We start from the raw sequence: 13,651 nt of genomic DNA on the forward strand, positions 1-13,651 counted from the left end.
GTGTGTAATAGTGTAATAGTGTGTAATAGTGTAATAGTGTGTAATAGTTTAATAGTGTGTAATAGTGTCTATTACACTATTACACACTATTACACTATTACACACTATTACACTATTACACACTATTACACAAAATTACACACTATTACACTAGCACACTATTACACTATTACACACTATTACACTATTATATTATTACACACTATTACACTATTACACTATTACACACTTATACACTATTACACTATTACACACTATTACACACTATTACACTATTACACTATTACACACTATTACACACTATTACACTATTACACTATTACACTATTACACACTATTACACTAGCACACTATTACACACTATTACACACTATTACACACTATTACACTATTACACACTAGGACGCTATTACACTATTACACTAGCACACTATTACACACTATTACACTATTACACTATTACGCACTATTACACTATTACACACTATTACACTATTACACTATTACACACTAGCACACTATTACACTATTACACTATTACACTATTACACTAGCACACTATTACACACTATTACACACTATTACACCATTAGCACACTATTACACTATTACACTATTACACACTAGCACACTATTACACTATTACACACTATTACACTATAACACTAGCACACTATTACACTATTACACACTATTACACTATTACACACTAGCACACTAGCACACTATTACACTATTACACTATTACACTAGCACACTATTACACTATTACATACTATTACACACTATTACACTATTACACTATTACACTATTACACACTCTTACACTATTAAAATTACATATACATTTTATACATTTTAAAATACTACTCATCACATTTAAAGCCCTCAACAACCTTGCCCCTCCCTACCTGTCCGACCTCCTCCACCGTCACACGCCCACCCGTCGCCTTAGGTCTGCAGATGCCAACCTCCTAACACCTCCCACAACCAAGCTCCGGACCTGGGGCGACAGGGCCTTTGCTGCTGCTGCCCCCTCCCTCTGGAATGCCCTCCCCAGCCATATCCGTGATGCAAACACCCTGACATCTTTTAAATCAGCCCTCAAAACCCACCTTTTCAATCTTGCTTTTGACCTCTAATTCTGTCGGTTTTATTTTATTTTGTCATGTATTATTTTTGTTCTGTTTTGTTCTGTTTTTTTGTTTTGCCATAGTTTGTCTCTCCTGCCCATGTGAAGTGTCTTTGAGCACCTGGAAAAGCGCTATATAAAATAGATGTATTATTATTATTATTATTATTATTACACTATTACACACTATTACACTATTACACTATTACACACTATTACACTATTACACTATTACACACTAGCACACCATTACACTATTACACACTATTACACTATTACACTATTACACACTATTACACTATTACACTATTACACTAGCACACTATTACACTATTACACACATTACACTATTACACTATTACACACTAGCACACTATTACACTATTACACTAGCACACTATTACACTATTACACACTATTACACTATTACACTAGAACACTATTACACTATTACACACTATTACACTATTACACACTATTACACTATTACACACTATTACACTATTACACACTATTACACTATTACACTATTACACAAAATTACACTATTACACTAATACACACTATTACACTATTACACGATTACACACTATTACACTATTACACACTAGCACACTATTACACTATTACACACTATTACACTATTACACTATTACACACTAGCACACTATTACACTATTACACTATTACACTAGCACACTATTACACACTATTACACTATTACAGTAGCACACTATTACACTATTACACACTATTACACTATTACACACTATTACACTATTACACACTATCACAGTATTACACTATTACACTATTACACACTATTACAGTATTACACACTATTACACACTAGTACACTATTACACTATTACACACTATTACACTATTACACTATTACACACTATTACACTATTGCACACTAGCACACTATTACACTATTACACTATTACACTAGCACACTATTACACTATTACACACTATTACACTATTACACACTATTACACTATTACACAGTATTACAGTATTACAGTATTACACTATTACACTATTACAAACTATTACACAAAATGTTCAAATTTTTGTTTTTCATTTTGGGATATGTTGGGGTACTTTGGGGTATTTTGGGGTACTGTGGGGTATTTTGGGGTATACTTTGGGGTACTTTGGGGTATTTTGGGGTACTTTGGGGTATTTTGGGGTATACTTTGGGGTATTTTGGGGTACTTTGGGGTATTTTGGGGTATACTTTGGGTTACTTTGGGGTATTTTGGGGTATTTTCTGGTACTTTGGGGTATTTTCTGGTATTTTCTGGTACTTTGGGGTATACTTTGGGGTATTTTAGGGTATTTTGGGGTATTTTCTGGTATTTTCTGGTATTTTGGGGTATACTTTGGGGTATTTTAGGGTATTTTCTGGTACTTTGGGGTATACTTTGGGGTATTTTAGGGTATTTGGGGTATTTTCTGGTACTTTGGGGGGTATACTTTGGGGTATTTTAGGGTATTTTGGGGTATTTTCTGGTATTTTCTGGTATTTTGGGGTATACTTTGGGGTATTTTAGGGTATTTTGGGGTATTTTCTGGTATTTTCTGGTATTTTCTGGTACTTTGAGGTATACTTTGGGGTATTTTGGGGTATACTTTGGGGTATTTTAGGGTATTTTGGGGTATTTTCTGGTATTTTCTGGTACTTTGAGGTATACTTTGGGGTATTTTGGGGTATTTTCTGGTATTTTCTGGTACTTTTGGGTATACTTTGGGGTATTTTGGGGTATTTTCTGGTATTTTCTGGTATTTTGGGGTATACTTTGGGGTATTTTGGGGTATTTTCTGGTATTTTCTAGTACTTTGGGGTATACTTTGGGGTATTTTGGGGTATTTTCTGGTATTTGCTGGTACTTTGGGGTGATTAGTAGGACCCACCAGCCATGCTCATTCACAGACAGACACACACACACCTTATTCATGTAGCCACAATCACACATTTGATGAGCAAAAAGTACATTTACAGCTGGTGCATATGTTGGCAAGATCTCCCTCTCTCTCTCTCTCTCTCTCTCTCTCTCTCTCTCTCTCTCTCTCTCTCTCTCTCTCTCTCTCTCTCTCTCTCTCTCTCTCTCTCTCTCTCTCTCTCTCTCTCTCTCACTCTCTCTCTCTCTCACACACACACACCACACACCACACACACACACACACACACACACACACACACACACACACACACACACACACACACACACACACACACACACACACACACACACACACACACACACTTAAAGGTGCTGTAAGTGGTATTTGTTGTTCAATTAATATGTGTTAAAAGATCTACATCCCGACAGCCATTATTACAGTGTTTGGTCAGTAACATGGGTCCCCCAGTCCCTCCACTCTGTAGTAAACGAACATACATTTCCTTCCCACTTTATCCAATCAGGAGAGAGAACCTTGGATATTTGACTTATTTCAAGAAATCTTGCCAAGACAAATTAGCTTACTGCTTACTTTTGCAGTGTGGAGTTCTCTCTGCTGATTGGATGAAGTGGGAACGGGATACCAGCAAATGTATTTTCTGTTTATTGAAGAGCGAGGGACCAGGAGACCCATGTTACTGGACCCATGGAACGAACTTCCCACCAGTTAGGACAGCCGAAACCCGTCCAATCTTTCGCCGTCGACTAAAGACACACTTCTTCAACCAATATCTGAAAAAAAAATTATTTAATAAAAAAAAACGAACTAACTTTACTGTCATGCACTTGTCCTAATATACTAACCTACACTGTATCACTCAACACTTTGATTTGAGTTGTGCCCTTCCTGATGACTTGTCATACAGAACTTGTAAGTCGCTTTGGATAAAAGTGTCAGCTAAATCACAAAATGTAAATGTAAATGTTACTGACCAGCCAATCTATATCAGTGATAGCTGAATGTAAAGCTATTATTTTTGTATTTTTGCTATTATTTATGTAGACCACTTAAAAAACACTTTACCCCTTTAAATGTATTTGCAAGAGGTAGAGGGGATTAATTTATTTTTATGATAACGTTAGATTATTGGACACTTGGTCTCAGACCAGGTTGGAAACAGCTCACGCAGAAACTTTGGATGGAGATAAAGGTAAAGAAAGTAATGCTGCATTCTAGCTAACTTGGTATTAAAATAAGGGTTGTATTTTGTATTAAAGAGGCATATCATGCTTTTTTGGTTTTCTGACATGGTGTAGGCTGAATATAATAATCAAAAATTAGAATAGGGTTTAGCCCCCTTCGGGGTCTTGTACCCAAATAACGTTGATGATTATAATCATCATCATCTCTATTCAAACAATGATAGCCCTAATGAGGCCAATTAATTATGGGTTTATAATTGTTGTAACAGGATGCAATTAGTTTATTTCAGGGCCCCACCTGATGTATTAAAAGACAGTATTAGAGCAAGTGATTTATCTAAAGTCAAACTTGTCTTCAATTAATTCTTGCTGGTATGCCAAGTCTATTGCAATCTGTCAGAAATAGACTCCCATCAAGTAAACAAGTTCAGTGCTGTGAATGGATATCTCATGTGACTGCATCAAAGAGTTCACCCTCTAGGGATTGTGATGCTAGGGAACAGTTTGAACCAGTTTGTTTCCTGTTTGATATTAGCAAACGCTGCAACAGGAAATATATTTGGGTCCATTGAGAATGTTGTCAAGTTGAAACCATCTTTAATTCCACGGTCCCACCGGTATTACGGTATAAATATACCAGTATACTACAGTATGTGTTTGAAACTGCTCCTTCACTGGCACCCAGTGACTGGCCTGAGCAGGTGCACCCTCGCGAACATACTACTAGATTGTACTGGCATTTATCATAGTAGCAATGTTTATAAATCCAATGAAAAGCCATGTTGCCTGATCAAATAACTTTATTTTGTAGGTCAAGTCATGTGTTGAGTCTTGAGGAACTATTATCCCCAAGTACCGGTTCTGACGGGAAGAAATTGTGTGTTGCCACGTCACGTGTGCATCCGTGTTATGTCTCCGGCCGGCTACACGCTACAACAACATAGACATCATATCTATGGGCGACAAGTTCATGCTCTGAATTTGAAATTGATATAACACGGTTTTGAATTGAGGAAATGTCGGACGCTTTGCTTCGCTGGTGTGTGGATGAGTTACATCACAACTTTGGGCTAGAGGCATGTGAAGACATCGTCCAGTAAGTGAACCTTATTGACTTATTATAGTATCGCTATCAGCTAACTGTACAAGAAGAAGATATCTGTACAGTGCCGCCTGACTGACAGCTTGATGGATGTCTTTCTTTATGACTGGTATCCATTATCCAATGATGATATTGATGATGAATGATGATAATGATGATGGCCCAGGAAGAGGCTCTCTCCAATGTACCTGACCAGCTTTAGCCAAATGCATGACCCAGACAGTTGGCAGCGCTCTAACTTCAGCGCCAGCACAGTGGCAGCTTTATCGGTGGCATCGCGATCGTAACTGTGAATGAGCTATTACATGTCGTGACGACATTTCCGAATTTCTAGAGTAATTTGCAAATGTTAGGGGAATTTGGAAACGAGGTCTACTATGGCTGCACACCTTCAAGAGAGCTCACCATTTAATAAGGGATAGATATAGTCCAGTTGGCTAATCAGCATCACTCTCATTCTACTCATATAGGTACATTCTAGCCATCAACACTGCTGATGAGATTGAGGAGTATGTGGGAGACCTTCTCGGGGGAACTGATGGTAGGAAGAGGCAGTTCATTGATGAGCTGTTGGGCAGGTGGCATAGGACTCAGCGGCAGACCACAGACACCACTGCACTATTCCTGGTGAAAGACTCAGGGGCAGGACCAGGTAACAGTCAATATCTCATCTCAATGCTTGCCACTGCATTTTGTGTGGTTATGTTGTTTCACGGCATAGGCTTTTGTATTAATTTCGTTTAGTGTGTGTGTGTGTGTGTGTGTGTGTGTGTGTGTGTGTGTGTGTGTGTGTGTGAATAGTCTAGTAGTGCATGCATGTGTTTATGTGATGTTTTTTTAAAGTATCTTTTTTTTTATCCACTTTTTCTCCTCCTATTTTTCTTGTATTTTCCTCCCATCCCAATTTAGTCATTATGCCAATTCCCCCCTCCCCTTCCTGGTCGTTGCACGCATTTGCCCCCTACTTGCCGGTCTAGGGAGCCCTGAAGTCTATCACATGCTTCCTCTGATACATAGGAGACAGCCAGCAGCCTCTTTTCACCTGGCAGCAAGGACTCTCATTGGGTGAGTGTAACGCGTGGGAGGTCACACTACCTCACCCAGATACCTTCCTCGCTGTGCAGGCGCGCTGACCGACCTGTAGGAGTCGCTGTTTACAACGACCAGAATACCACCCACCGGCTTCCCTCCCGCTGACACTGCCAATTGTGTCAGTATGACGGCCGGCCAAGCCGGAGGCACCGCGCTGACAGCTGGATTCGATACCAGTGTCTCTGCGGTGGTAGACGGACGCTTAGTCCGCTGTGCTACCCGGCCGCTTTAAAGTATCTTCTGTACCAGGCCCCGTCACATGACCCTCTGTTTCCCTTCTCATACTTTCAAGGAGAATCAAGGGTTGCCTTATTTGGTTTCAGCACAGGTGTCATAATGTTAACATAGCCCATCAGTACTTTCTGCAGTATATTTACTTCTCTCTTCTGTCTTTGGACTTGTTTGTCATGGGACGTTATTACTATTAGATTTGTTTCTGCCAATCTCCTTTTAATCCCCAATGCATTCAATATACTGGTATGAGGACAGGGCACCTGGTTCTGTTTTGGCAGATTGTCTTGACATGAGCAAAGACTCTCAGAAGAAGTCCAAGCGTAAGGGTCGGAACAAACAGGAGGTGATGACAGTAAGCCAAGCCGAACCTGAGCCAGAGGCGGTCAAAACCCCCATTGACTTGATGAAGGTGAGTGCAGGTCACTCCTTTTCTGAGCTATGTGCTCTGCTCTAGCCTATGCTGACTGTACTGAGGGATGGCTCACAGCAGTCCATTATGCTTTCTGTTTAGACAACATGTACAGTGTTTTGTTGATCAGACACCAGATTGTTTTTGTGCTGAAATAACTAACCCCAATCATTCCCAAACATCCTCTTTCTCCTCTCCTCTTTTCTGTTAATCTCCACAGGCCCAAGAAAGCGCTGGGTCCTCTTCCACAAAGAAGAAGAGTAAGTTTATTAATCTCTATGCTAAAGAGGGGCAGGACCACCTGGCTGTCATGCTGCCCGGCCGCCACGCCTGTGACTGCCTGGCTCAGAAACACAACCTCATCAACAACTGCATCAGCTGTGGCCGTATTGCGTGTGAGCAGGAGGGCTCCGGGCCCTGCCTCTTCTGTGGGACCCTGGTAGGAGAGATCAGTAGTATCACAATCCAATATGAAGTTCACAGAAATGTCGATCTGTAGTGGTTGTAATCCTTAGACTTTGACTGTTTTTAGTTTTTTTTTTAACATTTTGTATTGCTTTTCTGTTCCTTCAGGTTTGCACCAGAGAGGAGCAAGAAATCCTCCAGCGAGACTCCAACAAAAGCCAGAAACTCAGAAAGAAACTGATGGGTCAGTGACTAAAACAAATGAACATGGTAGAAACACTGATCCATTATGGAACGTTAATATGGTGTTAATTTAGTTGATGGTTATTGTATTTTGTGGTTTTGTTTTGTATTTTGTGACAGAGGGCTCAGAGAGAGATTATCCTGCACAACAAGAGGTTCGGATGAAGGCTGGCCTGGAGAAGGCGGTTCAGCACAAAGATAAACTGCTGGACTATGACAAGAACAGGTATTGTAGCTTTCACAGTACAATACACGTCTTCTGGAATAATAGCACAATAGAGAAATGGCTGGGTTTAATGCTGGATGTTCACTGATAATCATTTTACAAAACGATTCTTCTGATTGTAACGATAAGTGCCCTGTTACCTCATACACATTCATTATCATCTTTCATTTCACATGCCAGATTATGGCATTGTGACGCTTAAAAATTATACAGACGGTGACAAAAGAGAAATCTACATAAAGTATCTCAGTAAGATGTTAGGCCACGTGAGCCACCAGAACAGCTTCAATGCACGTGGCATAGATTCTACTAGTCTCTGGAACTCTACTGGAGGGTTGGAATACCATTCTCTCAAAAGATATTCCCTCATTTGGTGTTTTGATGATGGTGGTGGAGGGCGTTGTCTTAACACGTTGGTCCAAAATCTCCCATAGGTGTTTAATTGAGTTGAGATCTGGTGACTGCGAAGGCCATCGCATATGATTCATCATTTCCCTACTACTCAAACCATTCAGTGACCTGTTGTGCCCTGTGGATGGGGGCATTGTCATTGGGTCATTCTATCCCATCAGGATATAAATGTTCTTTGTGACTGAATAATAAAGCCCCAATAATGAACCCTCTTGCAAAGAGTCGAACACACAAAATACTTGGGTGTTTGGCTTGACTCTGAACTATCATTTAAGTGTCACATTGATCATATCGTAAGAAAAATCTATCTTAGTGTGGGTATTCTCTACCGCTCCAGAAACTGCTTAACTTTTTCTGTTAGAAAGAAGCTTGTAATTCAACTTATTTTGCCATTTATGGATTATGCAGATATTGTCTACCAGGTTGCATCCAAAACAAATCTCATTCCTCTCTACATCTTACAATAAATTATGCAGATTTGCTCTTGGATGCCCTTTTACAACTCATCACTGTCTAATGTATGAAACACTGAATTTACCCTCTCCCACTGTAAGAAGACAGCGCCACTGGTTACAATTTATTTTCAAATGTATTCATCTTAATTATCCGCAATATCTAAAACAATACTTGACTCCATATTCTTCCAATTATTATTTAAGGCATTCTAGCCAACTCTATTTTTCCATACCTACACTTTCAACACTCTCAAAAGCAACAGCCAAGAACGCCTTTTTGTTCAAAGCCCCTTCTGATTGGAATAACTTACCTGCAAATACTCGTTCCATCTCATCTTTTTATTTATTTAAAAATGCGCTGTCTTCTTACTTTCATAGTACATGTACATGTTTTTAGTTGATCATTTCTAGTTTATCATTTATATACTGCATACTATCATGACTTTCACTACTTATCTTGTAGTAACGATCCATTCCTATCCTTGCTTGATTTGTGTTTTGTTTGGTTTGTCCTGTTTATTTTGTGATCTTGTATGTTGGTTTACTTATTTTGTAATGTCATTTCTCATTTGATTTTGTTGTTGTAGACTGTTTCGATGTCCAATGTTTTTTGTGTTTTTTTTTCTGAAAATGTATATACATTGTATTGTGTTAGGAGCCCCTCGAAAACGAGATGCTACATCTCAAGGGGTTATTCCGAATAAAGAATTTCAATATATATCTTGCCATTTTGATCCAAAATAGAGGTGATCTGGGCCTCCTCAGCATTTATATACATGATTATATTTTATACACATATACATTTTTATACATGATGCCACAGCGTGATATGATGTTAATTGCTTAATTGTATCATGCAGTATACCTGTATGGAAGCATCTGCATTCATTATGTTTCTCCACTCATTTATTCAGGTTTTTCCTTATTTGTCACTCGTCTATATACAGTATATTGTTATTATACCGATATATATATATATATATATATATATATATATATTTTTAAACCACATCAACAGTGTCAGGAGAACCCAGGTCCTGGATGATGAGTCAGACTACTTTGCCAGTGACTCCAACCAATGGCTGTCACCCAATGAGCGTGACAAGCTGAAGAAAAAGGAGGAGGAGCTTCGGGAGCTTCGCCATGCTTCCCGGAAGGACAGGAAGATCACCCTGGACTTTGCTGGCAGACAAGTCCTTGATGAGGGAGACAACCTCAGTCAGTACTACAACACGTGAGTGAGATTGTCCAACTCTGTCTCATTGAATCATGGCAACCCAAGGGGCTGCGCACTTAGCCCAATGATTGATTAAAATTGCTATCTTGAAAATTGTGCAGTAGAGCTGTTCGAAAGCTTAGCAAAGTAGTGCATCTTTTTTTAACATTGATTTTCCTGGCACCATATCAAAGATTGATCTGGGTAGTCATCCTTGGTTGAAAACGTTTTTTCTTTTTTCTTAAACTTTTTATCTTGATTGGACACATGTTTTATTTGAATCACCCTTCCATTACAAACACTCTGACATGTTTCCAGGTTGGATGAGACCATTAAGGCTATGAACAGTGGTGCTCAATTGTCTCCGCAACACTCTGAGAGACGAGGTGGGAAACAGAACCTCCGAGAGCTGGTCAACCCCAACATAGTGCAAGCTGCACCAGAGGTAGAGCACTGTAGAACACACACTTAGTAGGCTACATTTGAAATGATATTAGTGAAATACAACACTGTTCATAGAATGTATAGTCATTTAGTAGTATGAAGTATCAATAGGCATAAGGCATCATCTTACTTGTCTCCAAATTCCAAAAACAAGGCAGGAATTCTTGACATAATATTTAGCTTATGAGCAGATCATATAAAACCTTACTCTAGTAGTTCTTGCTTAACGCCATAATGATACTGTGCATTGTATTTGTGTGCATGTTCTGTACACACACACACACACACACACACATACACATACACACACACACACACGCGTACACGTACACACACACACACACACACACACACACACATATGTATAAATATATACCGTATGCTCTTACAGGAGTAGGTAATAGACTAGCAAGTGACCACCAAATATTGTCATCATTATTATTAGTATATTGTTATTGTTATTATTAATTATTCAAGAGAACAGCTAGGTGCTGCTCTCAGGAAGTACACTAACAAGTCCATGTGTTCCCAGTGGGTGGATGTGGGTGGTGGGGAGAGCCACAGGAGGAACCTGGAGAAAGGTGTGGGTCCTGCAGTGGGAGACACAGCGGGAGACGCAGCAGTATCGCAGCGCTCCAGGCTGAGACTGCAGGACAGAGAGCTCCAGGAGATGTCTGATGGGGGCTGGTGCCTCAGTATGCACCAGCCATGGGCCTCGCTGCTGGTGAAAGGCATCAAGAGGTAAGGGGAAGGAATTTAATTGAATTAATTTAGGATCACATAGACCAGGGGGAGTGCACTGCACACTGCAGTTAGTCGTCCAGGACTTCAATATTTAGCAAGAAAATCTTTATTTCATAGTAGGGGTGTCAAACTGCAGGGGTGCCATTTGGATGTGCTGTTCTGCAACACTGGCGCCCCCCCAGGGAACTGTATTGGCACCCTTTTTGTTCACCCTTTACACCTCAGACTTCCGATTAAGCTCCGGGAAGTGCCATCTCCAAAAATTCTCTGATGACTCCTCCATCGTTGGATACATCACCAACTACAACGAGGAGAAGTACAGAGCTGTGGTGGAGAGCGTCACAGATTGAAGCAATGAAAACCACCTACAGCTCAACATCAGCAAGACGAAGAAGATGGTGGTGGTCCATCGGCGGAGCAAGAGGAAGCCCCCAACTCCCATCACCATCTAGGAGGTGGAGGTGGAAAGGGTGGATAATTACAAATTCTTGGGTGTTCTCATGAACGATAAACTGGACTGGATGGACAACACTGAGGCCCTCTATAGGAAGGGACAGAGCAGACTGTTCTTCCTGAGAGGGCTCAGGTCTTTCAATGTCTGCAGCAAACTGCTGCAGATGTTCTACCAGTCAAGTTTCAAGTTCAAGTTTCTTTAATAGTTGTCATACAGAAGTACAGAATACTTTCATACAAAATGCTTCTTACTGTTACGCTCCAGAGACTGTGCTAGACAAGATAGTATCAAATAACATAGTATAGCATGTAATTTTAGAAGAAGAAAATGAGGTCACAGTGTTCGGTATAGACATATGTACAATGTTCTGAGTTACCATATAATATACAATACTATGCAGTGTACTAATGTACAGTACTATATAGTGCAAAGCAGAAATGGGATGAGGTACAATTTAGGTACAATTTACAGTAAGGTGTACGAGTTGTAGTGCAATCCTTCATCAATAAATATAAAGTGTGGGGAGTGGGTGCTACAGTGTGTTTGTTTAAAGTGGGTGTGTGCTATAAAGTGTGTGGAGTGGGTGCTACAGTGTGTTTGTTTAAAGTGAGTGTGTGCGTGTGGATGTGTGTGCTATGTGCGTTTGGTGGTTGTTGTTGTGTAGTGTTCATTCATTGTTTAGCAGCCTGATGGCCTGGGGATAGAAGCTTCTTCTGAGTCTTTCTGTGCTCGCCTTGAGACTCCGGTATCGCTTGCCTGACCGCAGCAGTTCAAAGAGGCAGTTGTTCGGGTGACTGGAGTCTTTAATGATTCTCTTAGCCTTGCCCTTGCAACGCTTGTTGTAAATGTTCTGGAGGGTGGGGAGCCCCCCTCCAATTGTGCGTTCGGCTGAACGTGTCACTCTTTGTAGTCTGCTTCGGTCTTGTGCAGTGCTATTCCCAAACCAGGAGGTGATGTTGCCGGTCAAGATGCTCTCTATTGTACATGAGTAGAAGTTCTTAAGGATCTTCTGACTGACTTGGAACTTCCTTAGGCGCCTGAGGAAGTAGAGGCGTTGTCGTGCCTTCTTCACAACACTGTCAATGTGTGTGGTCCATGTCAAGTCCTCGGATATGTAGGCTCCGAGGTACTTAAAGCTGTTGACTCTCTCAACCGGTGCCCCGTCGATGCTGAGGGGGCTGTAGTCCTTGACCCCCGACCTCCTGAAGTCCACAATCATCTCCTTTGTTTTGCTGACGTTCAGGGAGAGGCTGTTTTCCTGGCACCATCCCGCCAGGACCTTGACCTCTTCCAGGTAGGCCCTCTCGTCGTTGGCAGAGATCAGGCCCACCACCACTGTGTCGTCAGCAAATTTGATGATTGTATTGCTACTCCGCTGAGCCACACAGTCGTGTGTGTACAGGGAGTAGAGGAGGGGACTCAGAACACAGCCCTGGGGGGCCCCTATGTTGAGGGTGATGGATGAGGAGGTGCAGTTGCCTGCTCTCACCACCTGGGGTCTGCCAGTCAGGAAGTCCAAGACCCACTGGCAGAGGTCATAGTTCAAGCCCAGGTCCCTGAGCTTGGCTATGAGTATGGAGGGGACTATGGTATTGAATGCCGAGCTGTAGTCGATGAATAGCATTCTCACATAGTTCCCCTGCCTCTTGTCCAGGTGTGATGCTGCTGTGTGCAGCACATGGGCTATGGCGTCCTCCGTGGACCTGTTGGGGCGGTATGCAAATTGCAGGGGGTCCATGTTGATGGGGAGGGAGGAGCAGATGTAGCCCTTTACTAGCTTCTCAAAGCACTTCATGGCTATGGAGGTGAGAGCTACAGGGCGGTAGTCGTTGAGGCAAGCAGGCTTGGATTTTTTGGGTACAGGGATAATAGTGGACTTCTTCAGGCAGGTGGGGATGACAGCCTGTTCTAAGGACAGGTTAAATATGTCAGTCTGTGGTGACTAGGTTAGGAAAGCGAGCTCTGTGG

The 13,651-nt window shown here is 41.2% G+C and overlaps 1 protein-coding gene across 1 annotated transcript in view; it reads left to right on the plus strand.

Moving 5' to 3' along the window:
• The first annotated feature begins 5,177 nt into the window (after positions 1 to 5,177).
• The window catches only part of trip4 (thyroid hormone receptor interactor 4), a 246,266-nt gene continuing 237,792 nt past the window's right edge, over positions 5,178 to 13,651 (plus strand). The window contains exons 1-9 of the mRNA XM_084337556.1: positions 5,178 to 5,344; positions 5,821 to 6,002; positions 6,955 to 7,085; positions 7,306 to 7,524; positions 7,659 to 7,734; positions 7,854 to 7,959; positions 9,844 to 10,059; positions 10,360 to 10,486; positions 11,018 to 11,226. Of these exons, the coding sequence (XP_084193682.1) occupies positions 5,265 to 5,344; positions 5,821 to 6,002; positions 6,955 to 7,085; positions 7,306 to 7,524; positions 7,659 to 7,734; positions 7,854 to 7,959; positions 9,844 to 10,059; positions 10,360 to 10,486; positions 11,018 to 11,226 (1,346 nt within the window). The 5' untranslated portion in view covers positions 5,178 to 5,264. The remainder of the gene's footprint in view (positions 5,345 to 5,820; positions 6,003 to 6,954; positions 7,086 to 7,305; positions 7,525 to 7,658; positions 7,735 to 7,853; positions 7,960 to 9,843; positions 10,060 to 10,359; positions 10,487 to 11,017; positions 11,227 to 13,651) is intronic.

This window comes from Notolepis coatsorum, assembly GCF_963971535.1.
Source record: "Notolepis coatsorum genome assembly, chromosome: 20".
In the NCBI taxonomy this organism is placed as follows: domain Eukaryota; kingdom Metazoa; phylum Chordata; class Actinopteri; order Aulopiformes; family Paralepididae; genus Notolepis; species Notolepis coatsorum.